Source organism: Pantherophis guttatus, chromosome 6, assembly GCF_059756535.1.
Source record: "Pantherophis guttatus breed Tessera chromosome 6, ASM5975653v1, whole genome shotgun sequence".
Classification (NCBI taxonomy): Eukaryota; Metazoa; Chordata; class Lepidosauria; order Squamata; family Colubridae; genus Pantherophis; species Pantherophis guttatus.
In genome coordinates this window covers 32,432,376-32,455,340 of record NC_142068.1, presented here as the reverse complement: position 1 = coordinate 32,455,340, position 22,965 = coordinate 32,432,376, and the positions used below count along the sequence as shown (strand labels likewise).

Genomic DNA, 22,965 nt, shown 5'->3' with positions numbered 1-22,965 from the left:
ATCTTTCCCAATAGGTCAGGCATTGTAAAACTGAAGACATGCAAAATTATGTATTGGTTAAAGTTATTATTCATTTTTCATCAGTAACACATACAATATCTCAAAGATTGTATTGATTCAAAAATAATTTTGTAACCTGTATGTGAATAAAAGAAGAAAGGTTTATTTTACTTGTCTCACTTACCCCATAAGATGTCTGGACTGAAGCAACAATTATTAGCCACCTAATTCACAGGAAGATACAGATTAAATTATATATAAATGGTAATCAGCCTCAAATTGATATAAGAAAATCTTATTGCAAGGATTTAAAAGAATTAGAAAATGATTAGGATTTTTTTCTTTATTTTTCTAACTCAGTGTCTCAGTTTGCATTATACATAGTTTAAGATATGACAATTAAGGAGTGATTCTCTGTGTCAAACGAACTCAGCCTCTGTGTTTACTTTATATCGTGTGAGTCTTAAAAATTGAGAAAATTGAAAAAATATGGTTAAGTATGGAATGGAATATTGGACAAACATACCTCCTTCTTCTCAAGATATAAAATGGAAAGACTATAAAATTGTGGATTTCATATCCTATGTATCATTTATTAATTCTTCATAGTTCCTTATGAACACAGTCACATATTTGCACAGTTAATACAGGTAGTCCTCGAATTATGACAACTGAGCCCAAAATATCTGATGCTAAGTAAGTTAAGTGAGTTTTGCCATGATGGCACAGTGGTTAGAATGAAGTATTGCAGGCTAACTCTGTCCACTGCTAGGAGTTTGATTCTCACTGGCTCAAGGTTGTCTCAGCCTTCCATCCATCTGAGGTCAGTAAAATGAGGAGCCTGATTGTTGTGGGCAATATGCTGACTCTGTAAACCACTTAGAGAGGGATGTAAAGCATTAGGAAGTGGTATGTAAGTCTAAGTGCTATTGCTATTGCACCATTTTACAACCTTTGTTGCCACAGTTGTTAAGTGAATTATTGTAGTTGTTAAGTTAGTAACACAATTGTTAGGTGAATCTGGCTTCTCCATTGGTTTTGCTTATCAGAAGGTTGCAAAAGATGATCACATGACCCTGAGACACTGAAGCTGTCATAAATATGAGTCATTTGCCAAGCGTCCAAATTTTGATCATGTAACCATGGGAATGCTCTGTGTAAAACAGTCATAAGTCACTTTTTTCAATGCCATTGTAACTTTGAACATTCACTAAATGAATGATTGTAAGTCGAGGACTACCTGTACCACCTTCCTTTAACAAAATATGTATCTCACCTACAAGTATGAGATAATTACCACGCAGTACAGTATCCATAATGACAACCTTTGCCCTAATCCATAGATTATTTCACATGCTTTACATAATGGAGACGTTTATAGAGACACTGTTATTGATAGCTCCCCTTTACTGTGTACATGATTGTTGTTTGAGAGTTTCTGTAACACATCGTCCATACAGGGTAGTTTTGTACATTATCTTAATTTAAATCATGGCTAGCTGGCTTGTGCTTCACTAAGGTAGGTGAACCCAGTATATGATAGTTGGTGCTAAAAGAAAACAATGGAATAATACCTTTTGTTTTAAGTATCTTTCTTGCCATCCTATTTTGCCAGCCCCCTTCATGGATTACTGCCTTGTCATGGTGAAGGGGCTTGCGTAGCTCAATGAAGCTATGAGCTATGCCATGCAGGGCATATGCACCCAAGACAGACAGGTCATAGCAGAGAGTTCTGACAAAACGTGACCCACCGGAGAAGGAAATGGCAACTCACTCCAGTATCTTTGCCATGAAAACCCCATGGACTGTACAAAAAGGCAGAAGATGAGCCCCTCAGGTCAGAATGTGTCCAATGTGCTACTGGGGAAAAGCAGAGGGCTAGTACTAGTAGCGCCAGAAAGAGTGAAGTGACTGGGCCAAAGCCCAAAGAACGCTCAGCTGTTGATGTATCTGGTGGTGAAAGGAAAGTCCAATGCTGTAAAGAGCTATATTCCATAGGAACCTGGAATGTAAGATCCATGAATCAAGGCAAGCTGGATGTGGTTAAACAAGAGATGACAAGATTGAACATCGACATCTTAGGAATGGAATGGGTGAATTTAATTCAGAAGACCATCAGGTATACTACTACAGGCAAGAATCTCTCAGACAAAATGGAGTAGCCTTCATAGTCAATAAAAGAGTAGGAAAAGCAATATTGGGATATAATCCCCAAAATGACAGAATTATCTCAGTTCAAATCCAAGGCAAACTATTCAATATCACAGTAATCCAAGTCTATGCCCCAACCATTGGTGCTGAAGAAGATGAAATTGACTGGTTCTATAAAGCCCTACAGCACCTTATAGAATTAACACCAAAAAATGATGTCCTTATTATCATGGGGGATTGGAATGCTAAAGTAGGAAGCCAAAAGATAACCGGAATAACAGGCAAGTTTGGCCTTGAAATACAAAATGAAGCAGGGCACAGGCTGATAGAATGTTGTCAAGAGAATACAGTGGTCATAGCAAACACTCTTTTCCAACAATCCAAGAGACGGCTCTACACATGGACATCACTAGACGGTCGACACAGAAATCAGATTGACTATGTGCTCTGCAGCCAAAGATGGAAAAGCTCTACACAGTCAGTAAAAATAAGACCAGGAGCTGACTGTGGCTCAGATCATGAGCTTCTTGTTGCAAAATTTAGGCTCAAATTGAAGAAAGTTGGGAAAAGCAATAGGCCACTCAGGTCTGAACTAAATCATATCCCTGATGAATATACAGTAGAGGTGACAAATAGATTTAAGGAATTAGATCTGATAGACAGAGTGCGTGAAGAACTATGGATAGAGGTTCACAATATTGTACAAAAGGCAACTAAAACCATCCCAAAGAAAAGGAAATGCAAGAAAGCAAAATGGCTGTCTGAGGAAGCTTTGCAAATAGCTGAGGAAAGAAGGGAAGTGAAAGGCAAGGAACAAAGAGAAAGAAACCCAGTTGAATGCACAATTCCAGAGAATAGCTAGAAGAGATAATAATGCCTTCTTAATTGAATAGTGCAAACAAATAGAAGAAAACAATAGAATTGGGAGAACCAGAGATCTCTTCAAGAAAATTGGCGATATGACGGGAACGTTTCATACAAAGATGGGCATGATAAAGGACCAAAATGGCAAGGGCCTAACAGAGGCAGAAGAGATTAAGAAGAGATGGCAAAATTACACAAAAGAACTAATGTCCCTGATAACAACAATGGGGTGGTCATTGACCTCAAATCAGACATCCTAGAATGTGAAGTCAAATGGGCCTTAGGAAGTCTGAGCAACAACAAAGATAGTGGAGGAAACAGTATTCCAGCTGAGCTATTCAAAATCTTAAAAGACAATGCAGTAAAAGTGCTACACTCAATTGTAGCCAACAAATTTGGAAAACTCAACAAGGGTCACAGGATTGGAAAAGATCAGTTTACATTCCAATTCCAAAGAAAGACAATGCCAAAGAATGTTCAAACTATCGCACCATTGCATTCATTTCACATGCTAGTAAAATTATGCTCAAAATCCGACAACCTAGGCTCCAGCAGTATGTGGATCGAGAACTACCAGAAGTACAGGCAGGACTTTGAAGAGGCAGAGGAACTGGAGATCAAATTGCCAACATACACTGGATCATGGAGAAAGCTAGGGAGTTCTGCTTCATTGACTATGCTAAACCCTTTGATTGTGTGAATCACAACAAATTGTGGCAAGTTCTTAAAGAGATGGGAGTACCAGACCATCTTATTTGTCTCTTGAGAAACCTATATGTGGGTCAAGAAGCAACAGTGAAAACTGGACACGGAAACACTGATTGGTTCAAAATTGGGAAAGGAGTCTGGCAAGGCTGTATACTGTCATCCTGCCTATTTAACTTATATGCAGAGCACATCATGAGAAAGGTGGGGCTAGGTGAATTAAAAGTTGGAATTAAAATTGCCGGGAAAATATCAACAACCTCAGATATGCAGATTATATCATTCTAATGGCAGAAAGTGACGAGGAACTAAAGAGCCTCTTGATGCGGGTGAAGGAGAGTGCAAAAGTTGGTTTAAAATTCAACATTAAGAAAACTAAGATCATGGCATCCTGCCGTCTCAATTCCTGGTAAATAGATGGGGAAGAAATGGAGGTAGTGACAGATTTTATTTTCCTGGGCTCCAAGATCACCACACATGGGGACTGCAGTCAAGAAATGGAAAGACGCTTACTCCTGGGGAGGAATGTTATGGCAAATCTAGACAGCATACTAAAAAGCAGAGACATCACCCTGCCAACAAAAGTGCATATAGTCAAGGCTATGGTTTTCCCACTTGCAATGTATGGCTGTGAAAGTTGGACCATAAGAAAGTCTGAGGACCCAAGAATTGGGGCCTTTGAACTATGGTGCTGGAGAAGACTCCTGCGAGTCCCTTGGATTGCAAGGCAATCAAATCGGTCAGTCCTAGAGATCAACCCTGACTGCCTTTAGAAGGCCAGGTCCTGAAGATGAAACTCAAATACATTGGCCATCTAATGAGAAGGAAGGACTCCCTGGAGAAGAGCCTAACGCTGGGAAATTGAGGGCAAAAGAAGAATGGGATGGCAGAGAATGAGGTGGGTGGATGGAGTCACTGAAGCAGTAGGTATGAGCTTAAATGGACTCCAGAGGATGGTAGAGGACAGGAAGGCCTGGAGGAATGTTGTCCATGGGGTCGCGATGGGTTGGACATGACTTCGCAACTAACAACAACAACAGGTAATCTCTATAACTAACTGAATTATAATTAGTGTATACTTGGCTCTAGAAAAGTAAACTAAGCATGGTTGTGGAATAGAGATTTGCCACCTCATGTTTCTCCCTGAAACCAACGTTGCAAAGTTTTCTGTTAGAGGATGCTTGAAATCTTTGCTTTTCTTTATAGGGTTTCTCCCTACCAAGTAATAGATACAAATGGTCAGATTATGAGAAATGAACTTTAGCACTTTTAGAGGGCACCAGATTCCTTACCTCTACATTGTACCATATCATTCAACACAAACACTGTTCATGACACTTTAAAACTGTTATGGCAAAGATGGATGGCCTAAAAAAGAAATTCCCCCCAATAGATAACTTCTCCCAGCTACAAAGATTAAGTAAAGAGAATATAGGAAATTAGGAATAGAAAGAGTTTAAGCTTCAGTGGAAACATTCAGTGGAAACATGGGGCCTGGTGGCTCTGCAGACTATAAGCATTGTGATTAACACCAGCTGTCTGCAATTACTGTAAGTTCGAATCTCACCAGGCTCAAGGTTGACTCAGCCTTCCATCCTTTCTAAGGTAGGTTAAATGAGGACCCAATTTGTGGGGGCAATAAGCTGACTTTGTATAAAATATACAAAAGTATGAAGGCTATTGCTTAATGCATTATAAGCCGCCCTGAGTCTCCGGAGAAGGGTGGCATATAAATCAAATTAAAAAAAAAAATTAGAGAAGTCCCTATTTCTTTAACTAACAAAATTAAGTTATTAATATAACTAGAAGAGAAAACATACCATACACACATAACAAATTTACTCCGATATAAGCAATTCATTATGGATGTAATTTATATTAATATATTTGAATTCAGGCCTTCAATGTTTTAATTTTTAATAACAAAGACTTGATCCCACTGCAGGTGAGAAAACCACGTTCAACATTCTTCTTGGCTTTGTGATCTGCAGGGAAAGAAAATATAACAAACTTTAATTTTATGCACAAATATTTTTAACTTTACATTTAAGTTGAGATATTTTGGAAATATTAGCAGACTCTTTTGAAGTGAAATACTAATGTGAATATCCATTGTTAGTCTTCTGGTGTCACAGAACAAATGCTCTTGCTTTCATTTATATGTACACAACAAGATTCCCCCATCTAACTTTGTTTTCGAAAGCAAAATCATAATCAGATAGACAATAATTCTCAAGGTTTTTTTTAAACATGCATGTCAGAAAAATCATTGTAAATTTCAGACACTTCAGATACCTGGAAATGTTCCTGTTATCCATTGTAGGATTATTTACAGGCACCTGGAAATCTGTCTTTATTTCAGTTTGGGTTTTAGCTATGCCCTAATGAAGGAACCATCAAAGAACCTGACCCTAGGCGTCATTCAGTTCTCTATTCCAGAGCAGTGCAATTTAAGAAACTTGATTTATGAGAATAAGTAATTTAGTACCAAAATGTTTATTTTGAAAATGTCTAAGAATTTTTATTTTGGGGGCCCAAGATGTCTTCTGCTATTTTTTTTAAAGAATCAAGAATCAATCACTTCTTATGAGTACTTGGAAGATCTCTTTCTAGAACCCCAGTTCTTAGGAAACCATTTTAATCCAAGTAGAAATATGGAGGCAAGTGTAAAGCTAATCTGTTTTGGCATTGTTTTCTAATTACATAGCTACCTTTAAAAAAAATAGCTGAATACTAACTCTGGCACACCTAGTAGGAGTTTTGATTTCCCTTTGAATAACAAATTCCTTACATATCACAGTTCTTTTCCAAAGAGACATTTGAGGGTAACATAACATAACAGTGATGAGGTGAAGAGGTTGTAAAAAAATGCTTTCAAAAGGCTCTGACGATCCCAGCTGAGTTGCCTGATTGGCAGAGGCTTTTTTAAAAAGCCTCTGCCGATCAGGCAACTCAGCTGGGATCGTCAGAGGCATTTAAAAGAAAAAAAGGTTTTTTTCCTTTTAAAAGCCTTTGACGATCCCAGCTGAGCCGCGCGATCATCAGAGGCTTTTTTTTTTACTTTTAAAAGCATTTTTTGACCGAAGAGGTTGTAGGAAAAATGCTTTTAAAAGTAAAAAAAAAAAAGCCTCTGATGATTGTGCAGCTCAGCTGGGCATGGGGGTGGGGGGCAGGGATTTTTGCTACTGATTCTCTGAACCACCCACCTCCACCGGGTGATCCGGTCCGAACCGGGAACATTTCACCCCTGTCACCAACCTTTCGGACCTCAGGGACCACTAAATTCATAATTTTAAATCACGCGGACCACTAATATGATTTTTTTAAAAAAGATAAATAGTATTTAGTGCAATATAAAAATGCAAATAATTTTTCTGCGGACCACCAAAATTTTCTCACGGACCACCAGTGGTCCATGGACTACCAGTTGGGGACCACTGGCTTAGAATAAGGCCAAAATAGTCTTATTCTTGTTTAGAGTCTGAATAGCTGAGATTCAAAAACGATTCTAGGATTTTCAGGCTTGAAACCCAAATGATTGCCTTTAACAAGATTAGCATAGGGAAAGGTCTTCATTCCAGTGGTGAAATTCAATTTTTTTTTTACTATCAATTCTGTGGGCGTGGCTTGGTGGGCGTGGCAAGGGAAAGATACTGCAAAATCTCCATTCCCTCCCCACTCCTGGGGGAAGGATATTGCAAAATCTCCATTCTCACCCCATTCCAGGGAAGGATACTGCAAAATCCCCATTCCCTCTCCACTCCTAGGGGAAGTATATTGCAAAATCTCCATTCCCACTCCACTCTGGGGCCAGCCAGAGGTGGTATTTGCTGGTTCTCCGAACTAATCAAAATGTCTGCTACCAGTTCTCCAGAACCTGTCAGAACCTGCTGGATTTCACTCCTGCTTCATTCAGAACATACACTGCATTAAACCATAACATGCTTTTATCGCCTGTAACTTAGCATCCTGGCCTGGTTTACAGTAGCCATTATCCAAAGTAAAGTATGAAGAATACTCATTTTCTCACTAAAATCATAGTTAGCTGAACCATGGTTTCACACAATATCTAAACCATACCAAATTCTGCCAAACAAACAAACTGAATATGTCTTTAAAATATTAATTTTCCCCCCAGAAGGGGAATTGCCTTGATGAAGCATAGACAGCATCTATAATGCTTAACTCTGATTCTTTTAAGTCTGCCGCATAGTACCTCAAAAATCTATTTTAAGCCTATTCAATTTCAGTGTAGTTAAACTTCTAAGCTACCTTGACAATCTTTAAGTAAGTATTAAAGATACCTTCTTAATAATAAATAGAAAGTGAGTGATAGGGACAGGGAAATCCTGAGGACCTTATAAAGGACAATGTTGGAAGGAACATGGAAGTAACATTCCAAATTAGTTTTCAAAGCTGGTTTTCCGGAAGTAACACCATCTTTTCTTGGATCAGTTAATGTAAAAAATCTTACAGACAAGGTAACAGAATCATCTTACTGCACCTGCTGTTATAAATCAATTTGATATGAGGAAATGACAGGGTAACTCAAGGCCAAAACCTTTTATTCTACATGTATTAACATAAATTATGTACACCACATATACTAACAAAAATCTGCCACTTCTACACTCTCTATAGTAAAAACAAATTGCCTTAATGGGTGAAAAAAATAAGGTCCAAATATTTCTGTAAAAAATCCTTTTATCACAGCTTTGGATGTGAGCCCTAATGTCATTTTTAAAATTGTAATGAAATAGTAATTTTACACATAATCAGACTTAAAGTGCAAATATCTGGACTATCACAAAAAGGAAGGAACAAGAACCAGAAAAGTTTAATTTTTTGCCATCATCTAGTGGTCATCCAGATTTTTGCACTCCAGACTCCTTATATTTAATGAGATTGTTGGCTTATCTAATTCAAGACTTTGATACTGTACTTATCTGTCTGTTAAGTAGACAAACTGTTAAGCAGGCTTGTGCATTCTTTTAAAATAATTTGGAAGGAGTACTTCAGAATTGTGCAACCACAGCACATCCCTACTCCTTCATCTGGCTATAACAACAATCTGCAGCTATTTCAAGAGTCACAGCCTTCCCCTCCCAACCCCAAATCTGAAAAAAAGACAAACTGTTTTAAGAAATAGCAGTGAGGCACTGAACTTGTGCTAAATCTAAAGCGCTGATTCCTAATGATTCCTAATGATTTTAAAAATTTGCATAATCCTCCTATTAACTAAAATCCTGAAATCCAAAAACCCAGGGATTTCCACTAAAGATATATCTAAACAACAGTTTGCTTATTCCAAACCAAAAGTATGGCCGTTGTACCTGGACTATAAAAAACTGAGTAGTAGCAAAGAAATTCAGAACCTTTTAATTGATATAACAACAAAAATCCAATCAGGGATGTACTATGGCCTGGTATAAAGAAATGGCCATAATTCTGCCCTAAAATCCCCTTTTTCTGATTCTCAGTTACCCATGACCTAGATAGTTGAAAATTGATGGCAAATTACACACCAACAAGCCTATTAACCTTTCTTCCAGGGATACTTAGGGTTCAGCAAGGAACAAGGAGGGTTAGCTAGCAGCTTTGGGCTGTGCTAAACATCCCAAAACAGGAAATAAATCTATTTATTCTAGAGATACCTAAGATATCTCAGGTTTGATCCAAACAGGTCAAAGTTTCTGAGCACCATTCTCTTGCCTCAGGATATCTGGCCACTATTCCAATTTGTACCCAGTAGAAAGAAAAAGACCAGGGATTTTCCCCCAAGTATACCCAGTGCAGCCCATCCCTGCCCTACCAAGTCCCTATGGCATTGTTGCTATAGCGGGCAATGAAATACCAACTCATCTTAAATTGTCCTTAGCTGAACCAGCATTAAAGAAGCATTTCCTCTTGTATTCCAATCTCTTCCAAGGGCAAATATCGGGATGTGAATACTTTGTTAGGCTTTGTCACTCATTACCTTGAAGGAAGAGCAGAACGACCCGAAGTAATTGAGAAGAGAGGCCCTAGGGAGGCAGGCTAGGGATTTCCCACGGAAGAGCAAATGTCATCCTGCACGCTTTTCTGCCAACTCCAAGACAGATGGATATAAAGCGCTTCAACTTAGCAGCGGAAGGCAAAGACCTTCCGCTCCCTTCCTTAGGGAAGAGCGCAGCCTTCCCGATCAGGCAAATCCAGATGTGGTGGCACGCTGACCCCTGGACCGCGTTGTATTCTGAGAGTTTGGGTCCCAACACATCGGATACTTGGCTTGGGATGCTACCTTCTCCCCCGTCCCCCGGCCCTCCACAACCCCCCCTTCCTTTCCCCGCCACGTTCCTCCGACGGGCGTACCTGACTTCTAGGAGACCAGCCCCTGAAGCTCGCGTTGTCGGCTCCCGCCCGGCTGCTCCTCCGTCTGCGTCCTCTAGGGCAAAGTTCTGCCGCTTCCACGCTTGTCTACTGTCCTCCCGCCACCCCAGGGGAGGAGGAGCTTTCCCTGGACGGTGCATGGATGTGCCTGGGGGGGGGTGAGTGAGTGAGTGAGTGATGACATCAGGGCAGAGGCGAAGTTGGGAACCGCAGAAGTTGTGACACTGGAAAGGAAGGGCAGGAGTGCCGCGTGAACATGGAGAGGCTCGTGCGCCCCCAAACCTGGCACTTGGGGCTCGCCTTCGTTTCCATGCTGGCTTTGGGTGGCTGGGAGCAGGTCGGCTTTCCTACTGCTGTTGCCGCGAAGGTGAGTGTAGTCAGTGATGCTGACCGGGTTAAAGCGGCTTTCTGCCTGCGGAGTAACCCGAAGGAGGATAGCACCCCCATCCCTATCCCACCCGCCCATCCCCGCCTGGGGACCGTTTCTTTCAGCAGGACTCCAGTGTCTTTAACGGAAAGAAATGTCAGCGCAGCTTTGCCACCCGGGAGATGGTTGCATCTGCGGAAGTTATGCCTTGCTTATTTGTAGCGTTTTCTAGCCTGCTTTTTCCATTAGGTAAAACCAACAATGGGTACACTTTATTAGAAACTGTTAAGCGTAGGTTTAATCTGAACCTTCATCTGAAAGTAGGGAGACAAGAAACAGATCGCGGTTCCCAGCTTTGCCTGAAAAACCCTTTGCCCAAGTCTAAGAGGAAAGAAAAAGTTATTTGGAAACGAGGGGATGGCGCTAAGTTGAGTGAGGCTTTTTTTTTGCTTTCTGCATTGGTGACTTGTTAAAATTCTATGCTCTGCTGTCTTCTCAAGTCAGTTGCCTTTTTTCCCCCTTTTTGCATTTGATAACATGTGACTTGCTTCATTCAATACGGACTGTCTTCTCTGGAGGTGTTTTGCTTCAGTGCACCTGTCTTTTGCTGTCATATGAATTGCATTGTGCAGGCAAATCTGGGAGATCTGAAAGGCAGCCTAGAGTATGTATGTATGTATGTATGTATGTATGTATGTATGTATGTATGTATGTGTGTATACACACACACACACACACACACACACACACACACACACAGGAGAATGATCCCTGAAATTCTCATTTGCACAACCTTTTCTGGGCACAACAGAATGCAGAGTTCTAGACGAGTTGTTTTGTGATTAGCAGTGATATAGAGATTAAAAACATCCAAACTACAGGCAAAGGCACATGTGAGGATGTTTGGTGTCTCTTTAGAATTGATGAACAAATCCTATAGGGCAAAAAGCCTTTTAGAAACAACTGCTCAATAAAATAAGAAACCAATAATGACAGATGATCTATAACTTTACCTTGTCCCAGAGATAATGAATGTTTGGATGAAAGTCCATACAAATATTATTTGCTTAAGATCATCTTCGTCCCCCTCCTCCCTCCTCCCTCGACCTCCCATCCCTCCCTTTCTCCCTCCTCTTCTTCTTCTTCCTCCTCCTCCTCCTTCTTCCTTCTCCTCCTCCTCCTCCTTCTCTCTGTCTCTCCTATTTATCTAACTATCTCAAGGTGGCAGACTTAATTTAATATTTTTGCCTCCTATTCCCCCCCCCAAAAAAACAACCATATGAGATGGACTGAGTTGAGAGAGAGTGACTAGCCCAATCTTACCCAGCTGGTTTTCATACCTAAGTGAAGCCTAGAACGCACACTGTCTGGGTTCTAGGCCAGCACCTTAACCTCTACACCAGAATGTGTATTCATGTATCACATTGCCAAGGTTTATTTTAGCCATATTTTATCAACCAATGCACAATTGGCAAAGTTCTTGCAGTATGCTAAATTAAAATAAGACAAGATATCATGAGTTAGAATGTGTGGATCCAATATCTCAAATTGTTCTATTTCTTTAATACAGAATATCATAAAAATCTGGTGAAGTATAATTTTTCATAGCAAATTGCTCCAAAATCACATATCTCTAAATATTTCAGCTTCAATTATATTGTTTCAGTTTAGTAACAAGTCTACATAATTATCTGATAAATGAAATAAACCAAAAGCATTCCCATGCTGGAATGTGGGTGGTCCCTAACATTTTTGAATTTTACGACTATTATTTGCATTTTTACCAATTATCTAACTACAGTTTCTCTTTCCTAAGCAGCAATAACATCCTCCCAAACTGAGGGAGTTTGGCAGCTGTTGCATCCTGAACACGGATGTTTAAATATTTTAGATTATTTGCTGCCTAGTCAAACTTTTTTCTCAAATGGTCTTCAGCTTTCATTTATCTGACATACACAGCCAATGTTCATGGGCACTACAGCCCCTTGGAAGTAGCAGATGCTTATTTGTCATGAAATTTATCATGACAATATTTACAACTTTAGAATTTAGTGATAATGTATGAAGGAAAGGATGAAGAGGAGAATATCTTCAGGGCCTTATCACAGCCTCCAACATACTGTTTTCAACAGTAGCCTGTTCCTAGGCAATATCTAAACACATCCATTCAACAATGAGCCCCCCAAATGTAATAATTATAAGTGATATTATAGAATTGCAAAACTTGTTTGTAGGATTGTACTATAATCCACTATTTTCCTGCATTAAATAATTGTTCTGCTCATCTTTAAGAAATATATAGTAGCAATCTTTTCTTATTGGCAATGCCAATCAATAGCTCAATCTTCTATGTATTTGTCTCCCCTTAAAGTATTTAAGAAGCCTTACTTTTGTGATAAAGAATCACACATGGGGCTGGACTAGATGACCTCCAAGGTCCCTTCCAACTCTGTTATTGTTACTGACTATGCTGATCCACTAAATTAAGCCTGCAGATGTCTCTCTCTCTCTCTTTCTCTCTCTCTCTCTCCCTCCCTCCCTTCCTTCCTCCCTCTCTCTCTCTCTCTCTTTCTCTCTCTCCTGTGTAGGCTTTGCATTCTTGTTCTTTGGAGATAGTTAGAATGTGATGTGCAGTAACCAACTTGCAACTAGGATGCATGCTATGGAGAGATTATTCTTTTGTTCTCAGACATCTAAATGACATGTGATATTATGACATTGTGCAGATGGATGAGACTGGCTAGCTGCCTCCTCCTCTGCCTTCTTCTTTTTCCTTCCTTCTTTAAAAGTTTTCTCATGGTTGTTCTTTCTTCTCTTTTAAGTTGTGTAAGCTTGTATAAAGGCTTATCACACACCTTATTCTTTAGAACCCTTACAATATGGGAGAAAATTACACCACACATTTTTAGAGAATAACTAAATCTATCATTTATACTTTAGGGCCAGTATTGTCCACATCTTTTTAAGGGACTGCTACTGCCCACAAGGGAAACCTGAGGTCCCTGGGTTGAAGATTAAATTCGCCTGGCATGAAAGCTGAACAGTAACAAAAAGGTTTCTATTACTCTTCTTGCAAACAATTCTCAGCTTCTTGAAAGACTGTAAATGATTCTGCATTATCTGAAAAAGATAATGCTTGAATATCAGGCCTTCTTTCAGAACATTTGAAATTGTGCTCCTTACTACTGCTTCCCGATTATGTGCTCGTAAATTGCACAAGAGGAATCCATTACTTTCCTTTCTTACAATACAAGTTAAAAACAGATCTAAACATTTGAAATTCTAGAAATGTATAGATTTTCTATATATCAGTTCTTTATAGTGTCTTCTATGTAGCAAAGCTGAGTTAAGCATCCCTCATTTTGCACAGTACCTTCTGCTTACCTTTTGTTCTTCTCCTTTTCTCCAAATGCACACATTTCATAATGCAGGGTTGGCAATAATCTAGAGATTTTTATTCATTCGCCTTCTCCTTCACTTTTGGCTCTTTCTCTAGGCTAGGGTATGAATGTGGAATAAGGTAGTAACTGGGTATCCACGTCACATAAAATGAACAGATGGCGTTTTGATTTCACCATCATGGCTGCCACTTCGGCCATTTTGATCATACCCTGAGGATGCTCTGGTAGTTACACAGGCTATTATGAAATGAACTGATGTGGCTAGACAACATGCTCCAATCAGTAGATGTCATATTGCCACCCACTGACATATTTTATAGTTTGATCAACTCCTACAAACAATCTCATTTGTTAATTTTATGTTCTGACCTTTTCATAGTACCAGCTGGTGCCTGTCCATTCTTGGGGGGGGGAATGAGATGATGGGCTTTTGGAATACACATTAATAACAACTAGATTGGGGAAATTAAGCAACAGTTTTAAATAGATTGCATCCTGTGTCCATTTTTCATATTCCTCCAGCAAACCAGGAATGAAAAAAACCTTGGACACTTATTCATAGGTATTTTCACAGAACTCTCTCTATATATCTCTATACCAAATCTCTTGTGTTTATCTATTTGTTAATTATCTGATAAAGGAAAGTATTTGTTTGTAAGCCCCAAATAGCCCAAATGGTGCACTATACCATAATGATAATAAAAATGTTCAAATCCACTAACTTAAAGAATGCATAAAAATATCTGGACTCATTAAACCAGACTGGAATTGAAATTTCCATGCAGTTCAGATCAATTTTATTTGCAAAACGATAGGAATTGCAACGTCCCCGTGGTCACATGACCATGCTTTCCAATGGTCTCTACCAGCTTCTCACAAGCAAAATTCATGGGGAAGCCATCAAGAAATCAGAAGTCAATCCTGCCCAAAACAATGTCAAGTAAATGCAATGCTCATTCTGGTCACATCAGACTGCATTATCTTTCTCTCAAAGGATGACTCCACACGACATAGGTTGTCTAGTTGACTCTAAAGTTTCTGTTAATTTCATTAATTTAGAATTTCTCATTTTCTTTTTGATAAAGCAAGTTTTGTGACTTTGTTTGATTTCTTGATGACATTGCTAATGCTAATGTAATCAAATAAATTACATAATTTCAATGCCATTAAAACATGGCATTGAAATACTTCTAGCAAACCTGTTCAGCTTATTCCTGCCTCAAATCACTATGAACTGTTTCTACATTGCTATGTGTACATTCTTTTTCCTAAGTGGTGACTCCTGGCCTCAGAGTTCTGTATTCCTGCTCCCAACTGAGACCATTCCTAGGCCAGTTGCTTGAATTTATCTGGCGTCAAGGCTTTGGAAACAGGAAGAAAAGTTTTTACTCTGGTCCACTTTAAGGGTCATAATAGAAATTCTTCTTAATGTTTTATAAGATTTGTTTGATTTCAGATTAGCATGTTATGTGAACAAGGTTTTTATAGTATGGAAATCATCATTTGTTGGTTGATTTATATGTGTTTTAGATGTTTTTCTGCTATGTCAAAGCAATGTACAGTGTGTTTTAAGACAATATATAATACACTACAAAACAACATCAAAATACAAAATCAATATCCTAATCCACAAATATATTTTATAATCATATCAAAAGCACTAGTTACAAGTGCAGCCTCTCATTCCTGTATCACAGATGGTCTTTGGAAGAGCCAGATTTTCTGCAGCTTTCTAAATGTCAGAAATGAGGACATGATCTTATAACCAGGGTAGTGTGTTCAGCTATAGGGAAGCTGTTGTAGAAAATGATCACCTCTGGGTTTCCCTCTGTCACACCTCAAGAGGGGTGCAGGTAGTTCTTGAGTGAGCTATTATTCACTGTATTGTCTGAAGGTTCTTTTGTTCCTTCTTGTCTGCTATTGAATCTTGAAGCAGTCTGGAACCTGCTGTTAAAATACTATTATGTATTGATTTCAGTGGAATGTAATTTCATGCAAAAGTTTTGTTTAAAAAAAAACTGGAGTTATCCATGGCAAAATCTTCTTTGAAAGTACATTCTTTTGAAGCAGTTTAATTGGTTTCTGGATTGAAGCCTTATTTGGGTGTCATTTTACTGACTATAGAAGACAACATTGTTTAGGACTATATCTATGCTTCAAAAAATTCATATGCCCACTAAATGCTTGCAAAGAGATACAGAGAATTCAAAATGTTTGTAGACAACATCTAGATTTTGCGGTCCAGATAATATTGTAAGATGCTAAATAGAAAGAAAGCTAATGAAACTATTTAAAAAGAGTAAATGAGTTGATGTATGCAACAACTATTTTTGGAACAGTGTTTTACTTTAAAATCTTTCAAAATTGCTGGTCCATTCATATGCAGATTTAACTGATGACTAAATGTATATCTCAAGTTCCTTATGTTTTCAGCAAAATATGCTGTCAAAGTAGAAAGTCACAGAACTCCTGCTTCTATCATCCCCCCTCCCACCTCTACCCATCCAGGGTTTTTTTTAATGAATTGTAAGATCATGATTATACCTTACTGAATCTTTTATTCATGAGGATACAGAAAGTATTAAGATGGTTCCTTGAAACAGAGAATCTACATTATTCAAATGGTCCAAGATATCCTGCTGATTAAGGGGAGGAAAAAACCTGGGAACTGCAGGTTTTTGGCAGGTATGTAGTTCAAAGTGATCTGATTACAGAATATTTGTATTTCTAGCTGCCAAAACTGGTTCATGAAATTTACCTTTGAAACAAAGAGACCAGGAAAAAAAAATCAAACCACATGTAAGATGGAAAGATGGACTGTGAAAATCCAGTAGCTTCTTCTCATTCTTTGCTAGATTATATTTACTGAGGACTCTAGTAAGCCATTGCAGCACAAATCTTGAGCCTGAAGGAAAAAAAGGATCATTTGTGGAAATGTTTAACTCACCAACCTAGAAACCGGGAGACTGAGTTCTAGTCCTACCTTAGGCATGAAGCCAGCTGAGTGATCTTAGCCAGTCACTGTCTCTTATCCTTAGAAGCAATTAATGGCAAACTACTTCTGAAAAACCTGGCCAAGAAAACTGCAGGGAGCAATCCAGGCAGTTTACCTGGTGTAAAAAAAAAATTAAGTTGATGGCACACATACTTTGCAGAGGTCTTCAAACTTGGCAACTTAAGACGTGGATTTCAACTGTGGAGAATTCTGGGAGTTGAAGTCCACAAATCTTAAAGCTGCCAAGTTGGAAGACCTCTGCTTTAAAGTCTTGGAAGTCCTGCAGGTTTGACATACTTTCTTTATGTATTTTAACCTTTCAACCAATTTTGTTCCATTGTAATAAAAGAACAAGAACTGTGTGGCCCTTTGTTCATGTTTTTCCCTCCATTATAGATAATATGAGGGGAAATTACCCTCTTTTATAATCCTACACTTGCTAAAAGCGAATGTGATGGGTTACTATCTTTTACAACTTAGCCAAATTGACAGTGTGCTTAAAACCAAGACTCTCGCTGAAAGGTGGATTGCCTATCCCTGCACAGCTAAGGTTTCTGCTGGAACACAAACATTCTCCAAACTGCAGAAAACAAATCTGCTTTTGTAATTAAACAATAATGTTAATATATTTGATACTTATTTAGCTCCTCCCTGCTCCCTAGGAATCTCAAGGTAATGTTATTAGGGCTTTTTTTATCAATAGCTTAAGAGTTGTCTTTGTATGCACCACCATGAGATATGGTTCAATACAGCCTTTGAAACCTTCAGAGAACATTTAAATTTAAACATTTCCAGTAGGGCTGCTTTGCTTCCACTAACAGGCTTTGTGAAGCACCACTTTTGAATGCTTTGCATTGTCCTGTATAAAGTCAGATTTACACATGCCTACTGTATAGTAAAATGCTGAAAAAGAATATTTGAGCTTAAAGAGTATTGGAACTAAAGAAATTTATGGAGCATTTCTATTCTTATTTAACAGGTTGAAGGGGAAAAGGCTGCAAGCTCTGTGCCTTTGCTATAATTATTCTCTTCAGTACAAAGTAATTGGAATGATTCTAACTACTGGTTTACAGTTATCAACTTTGACATATGTCTAGATCTTTTTAGAGATGCATCAATTTTATAGTTTTTAATTTATGAATATAAGTTTAATTAGTTAGGCTGCATGCAAATCACTTGCCTAGCTGAGAAGATTGTTTTGTCTGCCAATTGGGTTAAGTGACACCTTATCTTGAGTGGCTTTCAAGGCAAAGTTTATCACAAGAAGTATGAAAAGTGCTTTAGAAAATATTTGTTTCTCACAGACACAAATTCTTTAGACTCGCAGGGATGGGCAAGTTGTGGCGTCTAGAAGGTGCTAAATTTCAGATCCCAGTAGCATAACCAATGGAGAATGATGCTGGGAGTTATAATTCAGTAAAATCTGGAAGGCCGTAGGATACCTATCCCTCCTTTAACAGACAAGGACCATTGAAAAGGTTTGTTATAACTGCAATATAGGAGAGATACCATTTTAATTATTACCTTTTGCCCCATTCTCTCCCCCCTCCAGAAGTCAGGGTCAGCGTGCCCAGCACACCTGCCCTTTATCTTTTAAGTTGTAAATATTAGATTAAGCCAAGAACAAATTCATTTTGCCAAATTATGAAAGGCATTTAATTTGAATGTGAATTTTGTTCCAGAGATTGAATTTTGTTTTACTGATTCAATTATCTGACTTTTATTTTCCTTGCATTTTATTTTAGTCTTGGCAACTTTGAACACTATTAGGGCAAAAATGTTATAAAAGATTGATCAAAATCAATCAATTAAATAAGCAGATTGAGTGAGCCCTACACAAGATGCTTTTTGAGGAACTACTATGCCAAGTGTAATTGCAATTTCTCTCTAAGGATGTCCAAACTATCTTTAGAAAGGCAGGAAAGCAGATCTGTCTGTCTATGTCTGGCTAGGTGGCTAGCTGTTGCTGACTATCTTTACTCTTGTCTGTTAAAATGAAAAGTGGGAGGGGAGAAAAAGAGTGCCGGAGATGAGAATTGGACAACTGATTACATTTTGCAGGTTTATAGACATGCATTCTTTTTGTTCTTGTTAGTTGCGAAGTCATGTCCAACCCATTGCGACCCCATAGACAACCTTCCTCCAGGCCTTCCTGTCCTCTACCATCCTCTGGAGTCCATTTAAGCTCACGCCTATTGCTTCAGTGACTCCATCCAGCCACCTCATTCTCTGTCGTCCTGTTTGCCCTCAATCTTTCCCAGCATTAGGCTCTTCTCCAGTGAGTCCTTCCTTCTCATTAGGTGGCCAAAGTATTTCAGTTTCATTTTCAGGATCTGGCCTTCTAAAGAGCAGTCAGGGTTGATTTCCTCCAGGACTGACTGGTTTGATCGCCTTGCAGTCCAAAGCAGAGACTCGCAGGAGTTTTCTCCAGCATCAGAGTTCAAAGGCCTCAATTCTTTGGTGCTCAGCCTTTCTTATGGTCCAACTTTCACAGCCATTGCCATATATTGCAACTGGAAAAACCATAGCCTTGACTATGCACACTTTTGTTGGCAGGTGATGTCTCTGCTTTTTAGTATGCTACGTGTCTTCTTGTTAGCCCAATAATGTAAGGCCTTGGTAGTTCAACAAAGGACTCTGTTTCTAATATTATGGTCATTTTGTTTGCATAAATTATTCCTGTATTGTTTATATTGTTAAGGTATCAGCCTTCTCCAGATTGTGACCCTTTTGATGTGTTGGAGCATGCTGGCTAAATCTAGTTTAATATAACTGGAAAGCTGTTGAAGAATTCTGTTGAAGAATTCTGTTGTATTCTGCTTGTGTCAGTAGATAGCAGCTGCCTGACTTGACCTGAGAGCTAAGCAAGGACTGGCCTGGCTGGGAGATTTCCAGGGAATACCAGGACTTTAGACTTCATAGAGAGTTTTTAAAAAAATTCTAGAAAAAAATGCAGTTGTTAAACCAATTACTTATTGCTGCTAAGAACACTATGTAGATAGAAGCTGATGCTTTCATGGACACATTTTTCCTCTTCTGCTTAACCAAAGCTCTCCAGGGCTAGCAGATCAAAGTAAATATGAAGTCCATGATCATTGCTAAACAAGGTCAACAAGCAAACCAAAGGTTGGCCATCAGATGTTCTAACAATCTATTGTTGAAGGTATTAAACTCTAAGGCATTCAAGGCTCAACTGCAGACCATCAGAAAGGGACTTATCTGGGCTGCATTCTTTTAATGGTAATTAGGTGCCAGTAAAGAATTTGAGTTTTATGTATGTCCTTACTGCTATGCCTAAATTTGTAACTCTGATATGATACAATTTTTCATTTTTTATTTCTTCTAAGAAGAAAAGAGAAAAAGTGGAGAAAAGAAATATAAAAAAGCAAAAATAAAAACTTATATTTTATAGAAATGTCCCCTTATCCATTTTACATCTTTTGCCAGCTAACAAGGAATGAAGACATGATGGGATTTTGGTTTTTGTTAATATTTACTTCCCCAAATCTCAACTGGTTAATTGTCTTCACCAATCTGGCACTCCACTTTCACGAATCTTTAAACAACATAATTAATATTACAATATTCTATTTGTTTGTTTGTTTGTTTGTTTGTTTGTTTGTTTGTTTGTTCAACTTGTATGCCGCCTTTCTCTGAAGACTCAAGGCAGCTTACAATGCATTTAAAAACTGTATATAAAACATTACAAGTTAAACCATTAAAAACAATTAAAACCCATTCATACCATTCATGGCTGGATCTCTCCAAATCGCAGCAGCGAGATCAACGGCCCCAGGCCTACCAGAAGAGCCAGGTCTTCACCACTTTTTGGAAGGCCAATAGGGTGGGGATGGTCCGGACCTCAGGAGGTAACTGGTTCCAGAGAACGGGGGCAGCCACAGAGAAGGCCCTCCCCCTGCGGGTCCGCCAGCCAGCATTGTTTAGCTGACAGGACCCTGAGGAGACCAACTCTGTGGGATCTTACCGGTTGCTGGGACCTATGCGGTAGAAGGCGGTCTCAAAGATACCCTGAGCCATGTAGGGCTTTAAAGGTAATAACCAATACCTTGAATTGTGAACTTAAGCCAATACTGAGTCCTGATGTGTGACAGAGACATTTCTTGTGTTGTCTTCAAATGCTGGACTGAAGCCCTGTCTGCAGGAGTGCCATCAGGAATCAAAGATCTAGAAGGCTTCAAACCCATAACATTCTATCTTATTAGGATTGAGTTAGATAGTTCCTTTCCATCCAGGCCTTCACAGCCACAAGGCACAAGGCACTGCCACAAGCCACAAGGCACTGAGTCAGCACCTGAATAGAATTGCTTTCTACTGACAAGGGTGGACATCTATAATTGAGTACCATATTTTCCCAAAAATAAGACCCTGTCTTATATTTTTTTGAACCCTGAAATAAGCGCTTGGCCTTATTGCCATGTGCTCAAAAGCCCAATTGGGCTTATTATCAGGGGATGTCTTATTTTGGGGGAAACAGGGTATGATCCAGTTATTGAAAAGCATCCAAATGACCAGTAACTTTAAGTAGATGTGAATTCCAAGTGTTGTTTCAGCAACAAGTACAGTTGATGAACTAGAAAGCTAATTTTCTTACTGAAAAATTCCAGCACAGAGAGTTCTTTGCACCCATTGCAGACTTAGTGGACTGTGGAAGAACCTTTTTGTGTGTGCTTCCCCATGGCTTTTCTCCTACTGCATGTTTTAGAGATTATTACTTTTACCTGTACACATTTTCCTTCCTGTACTATGGTATGTCATGTTTATGGTTAAGAATGCTGTACAAATCCAGAAAATTATTAAACAAAGAAGAGTTGTGCAAACACCATTTAGTAATATATGAAACCATCCAGAAAGGAAGATAAGAAACCATATAACATGGGGAAAAAGTGATTTGGTTTGCAAATATATTTTTTTTAAATTTGATTTATATGCCACCCTTCTCCGGAGACTCAGGGCGGCTTACAATGCGCTAAGCAATAGCCTTCATCCTTTTGTATATTTATACAAAGTCAGCTTATTGCCTCCACAACTGGGTCCTCAATTTACCTACCTTAGAAAGGATGGAAGGCTGAGTCAACCTTGAGCCTGGCGGGATTCGAACCTGCAGTAATTGCAGGCAGCTAGTCTTAATAACAGGGGTGCTTTAGACCACTGTACTACCAAGGCTCATTTGATGAGAATATACATGATAATCATTGTATTTTCTTTTTTAGAACTGTATCTGCAACAGCAAAAACCAATGCTTTTGTGATGGAATAAAAGGCAGTAAGGTAAGAGCTATATTAAAAAAATTGGATTTCTTACACATAAATAGCAATGTCCTTTTGAAAAGAAGAAAAATGCATTATTGGCCAAAAAAAATTGAAGGAAACTTCAACTGGATGTATAAGAAGTATTACCGTATTTTTCGGTATTACCGCTCCGGACTATAAGATGCACCTACCTTTTTGGGGGAGGAAAACAAGAAAAAAAAAATCTGCCTGTGCCTCCCAGCAATTTACCTCCTTGCAGCAAATAGCAAACAGCCTGTTTCAGTTTCGTTTTCATTTTCAGAAGAGTCTGATTAGCACAAGAAAAAAAAAATCTGCCTGTGCCTCCCAGCAATTTGCCTCCTTGCAGCAAACAGCCCTTTTCAATTTCAGCTTCAGCACAGCCTTATTAACACAAACAACTGATTGTTGGTTGGATCGGCCTCCTGAAGATCAGCTGTTTCAGGCTGCAGGGATTGCCATAGCCTATTGCCACTTCCGCATGCCCCATTTTCCGGGGGGCCAGCGGGTGGGTGGGGATACATTCGTGTATAAGACGCACCCAAATTTTCACCCTATTTTATGGGGGAAAAGTGTGTCTTATACTCCGAAAAATATGGTAATTAAATGAAACAGTAGTACAGCTATATTGTACTTTAAGCTATACAATTAAAAACAAATATTTTAAAACAGTATTTAACATTTGCAGAATTGGAAGGGGGCACGATAGTAGATAACCTTATGGTAAAGTACCTTTCTGGTCATAAAAGGATGGGCCCAACAGGAAAAAGGCTATCTTCAACAGCAAAAAGTTAAGTTTCCATCTGTAAAGAGGAGAATAACCCT

General features: G+C 38.9%; 2 protein-coding genes across 2 annotated transcripts in view; one reads left to right on the top strand and one right to left on the bottom strand.

The window, feature by feature from the left end:
• Nucleotides 1-10,197, bottom strand: part of COL4A4 (collagen type IV alpha 4 chain) — a 71,522-nt gene extending 61,325 nt beyond the window's left edge. The window contains exons 1-3 of the mRNA XM_060682903.2: nt 10,072-10,197; nt 5,541-5,705; nt 185-224 (exon numbers count right to left, since the gene is read on the bottom strand). Of these exons, the coding sequence (XP_060538886.2) occupies nt 185-224; nt 5,541-5,581 (81 nt within the window). The 5' untranslated portion in view covers nt 5,582-5,705; nt 10,072-10,197. The remainder of the gene's footprint in view (nt 1-184; nt 225-5,540; nt 5,706-10,071) is intronic.
• The window catches only part of COL4A3 (collagen type IV alpha 3 chain), a 67,859-nt gene continuing 54,967 nt past the window's right edge, over nt 10,074-22,965 (top strand). The window contains exons 1-2 of the mRNA XM_034439360.2: nt 10,074-10,456; nt 22,084-22,140. Of these exons, the coding sequence (XP_034295251.2) occupies nt 10,346-10,456; nt 22,084-22,140 (168 nt within the window). The 5' untranslated portion in view covers nt 10,074-10,345. The remainder of the gene's footprint in view (nt 10,457-22,083; nt 22,141-22,965) is intronic.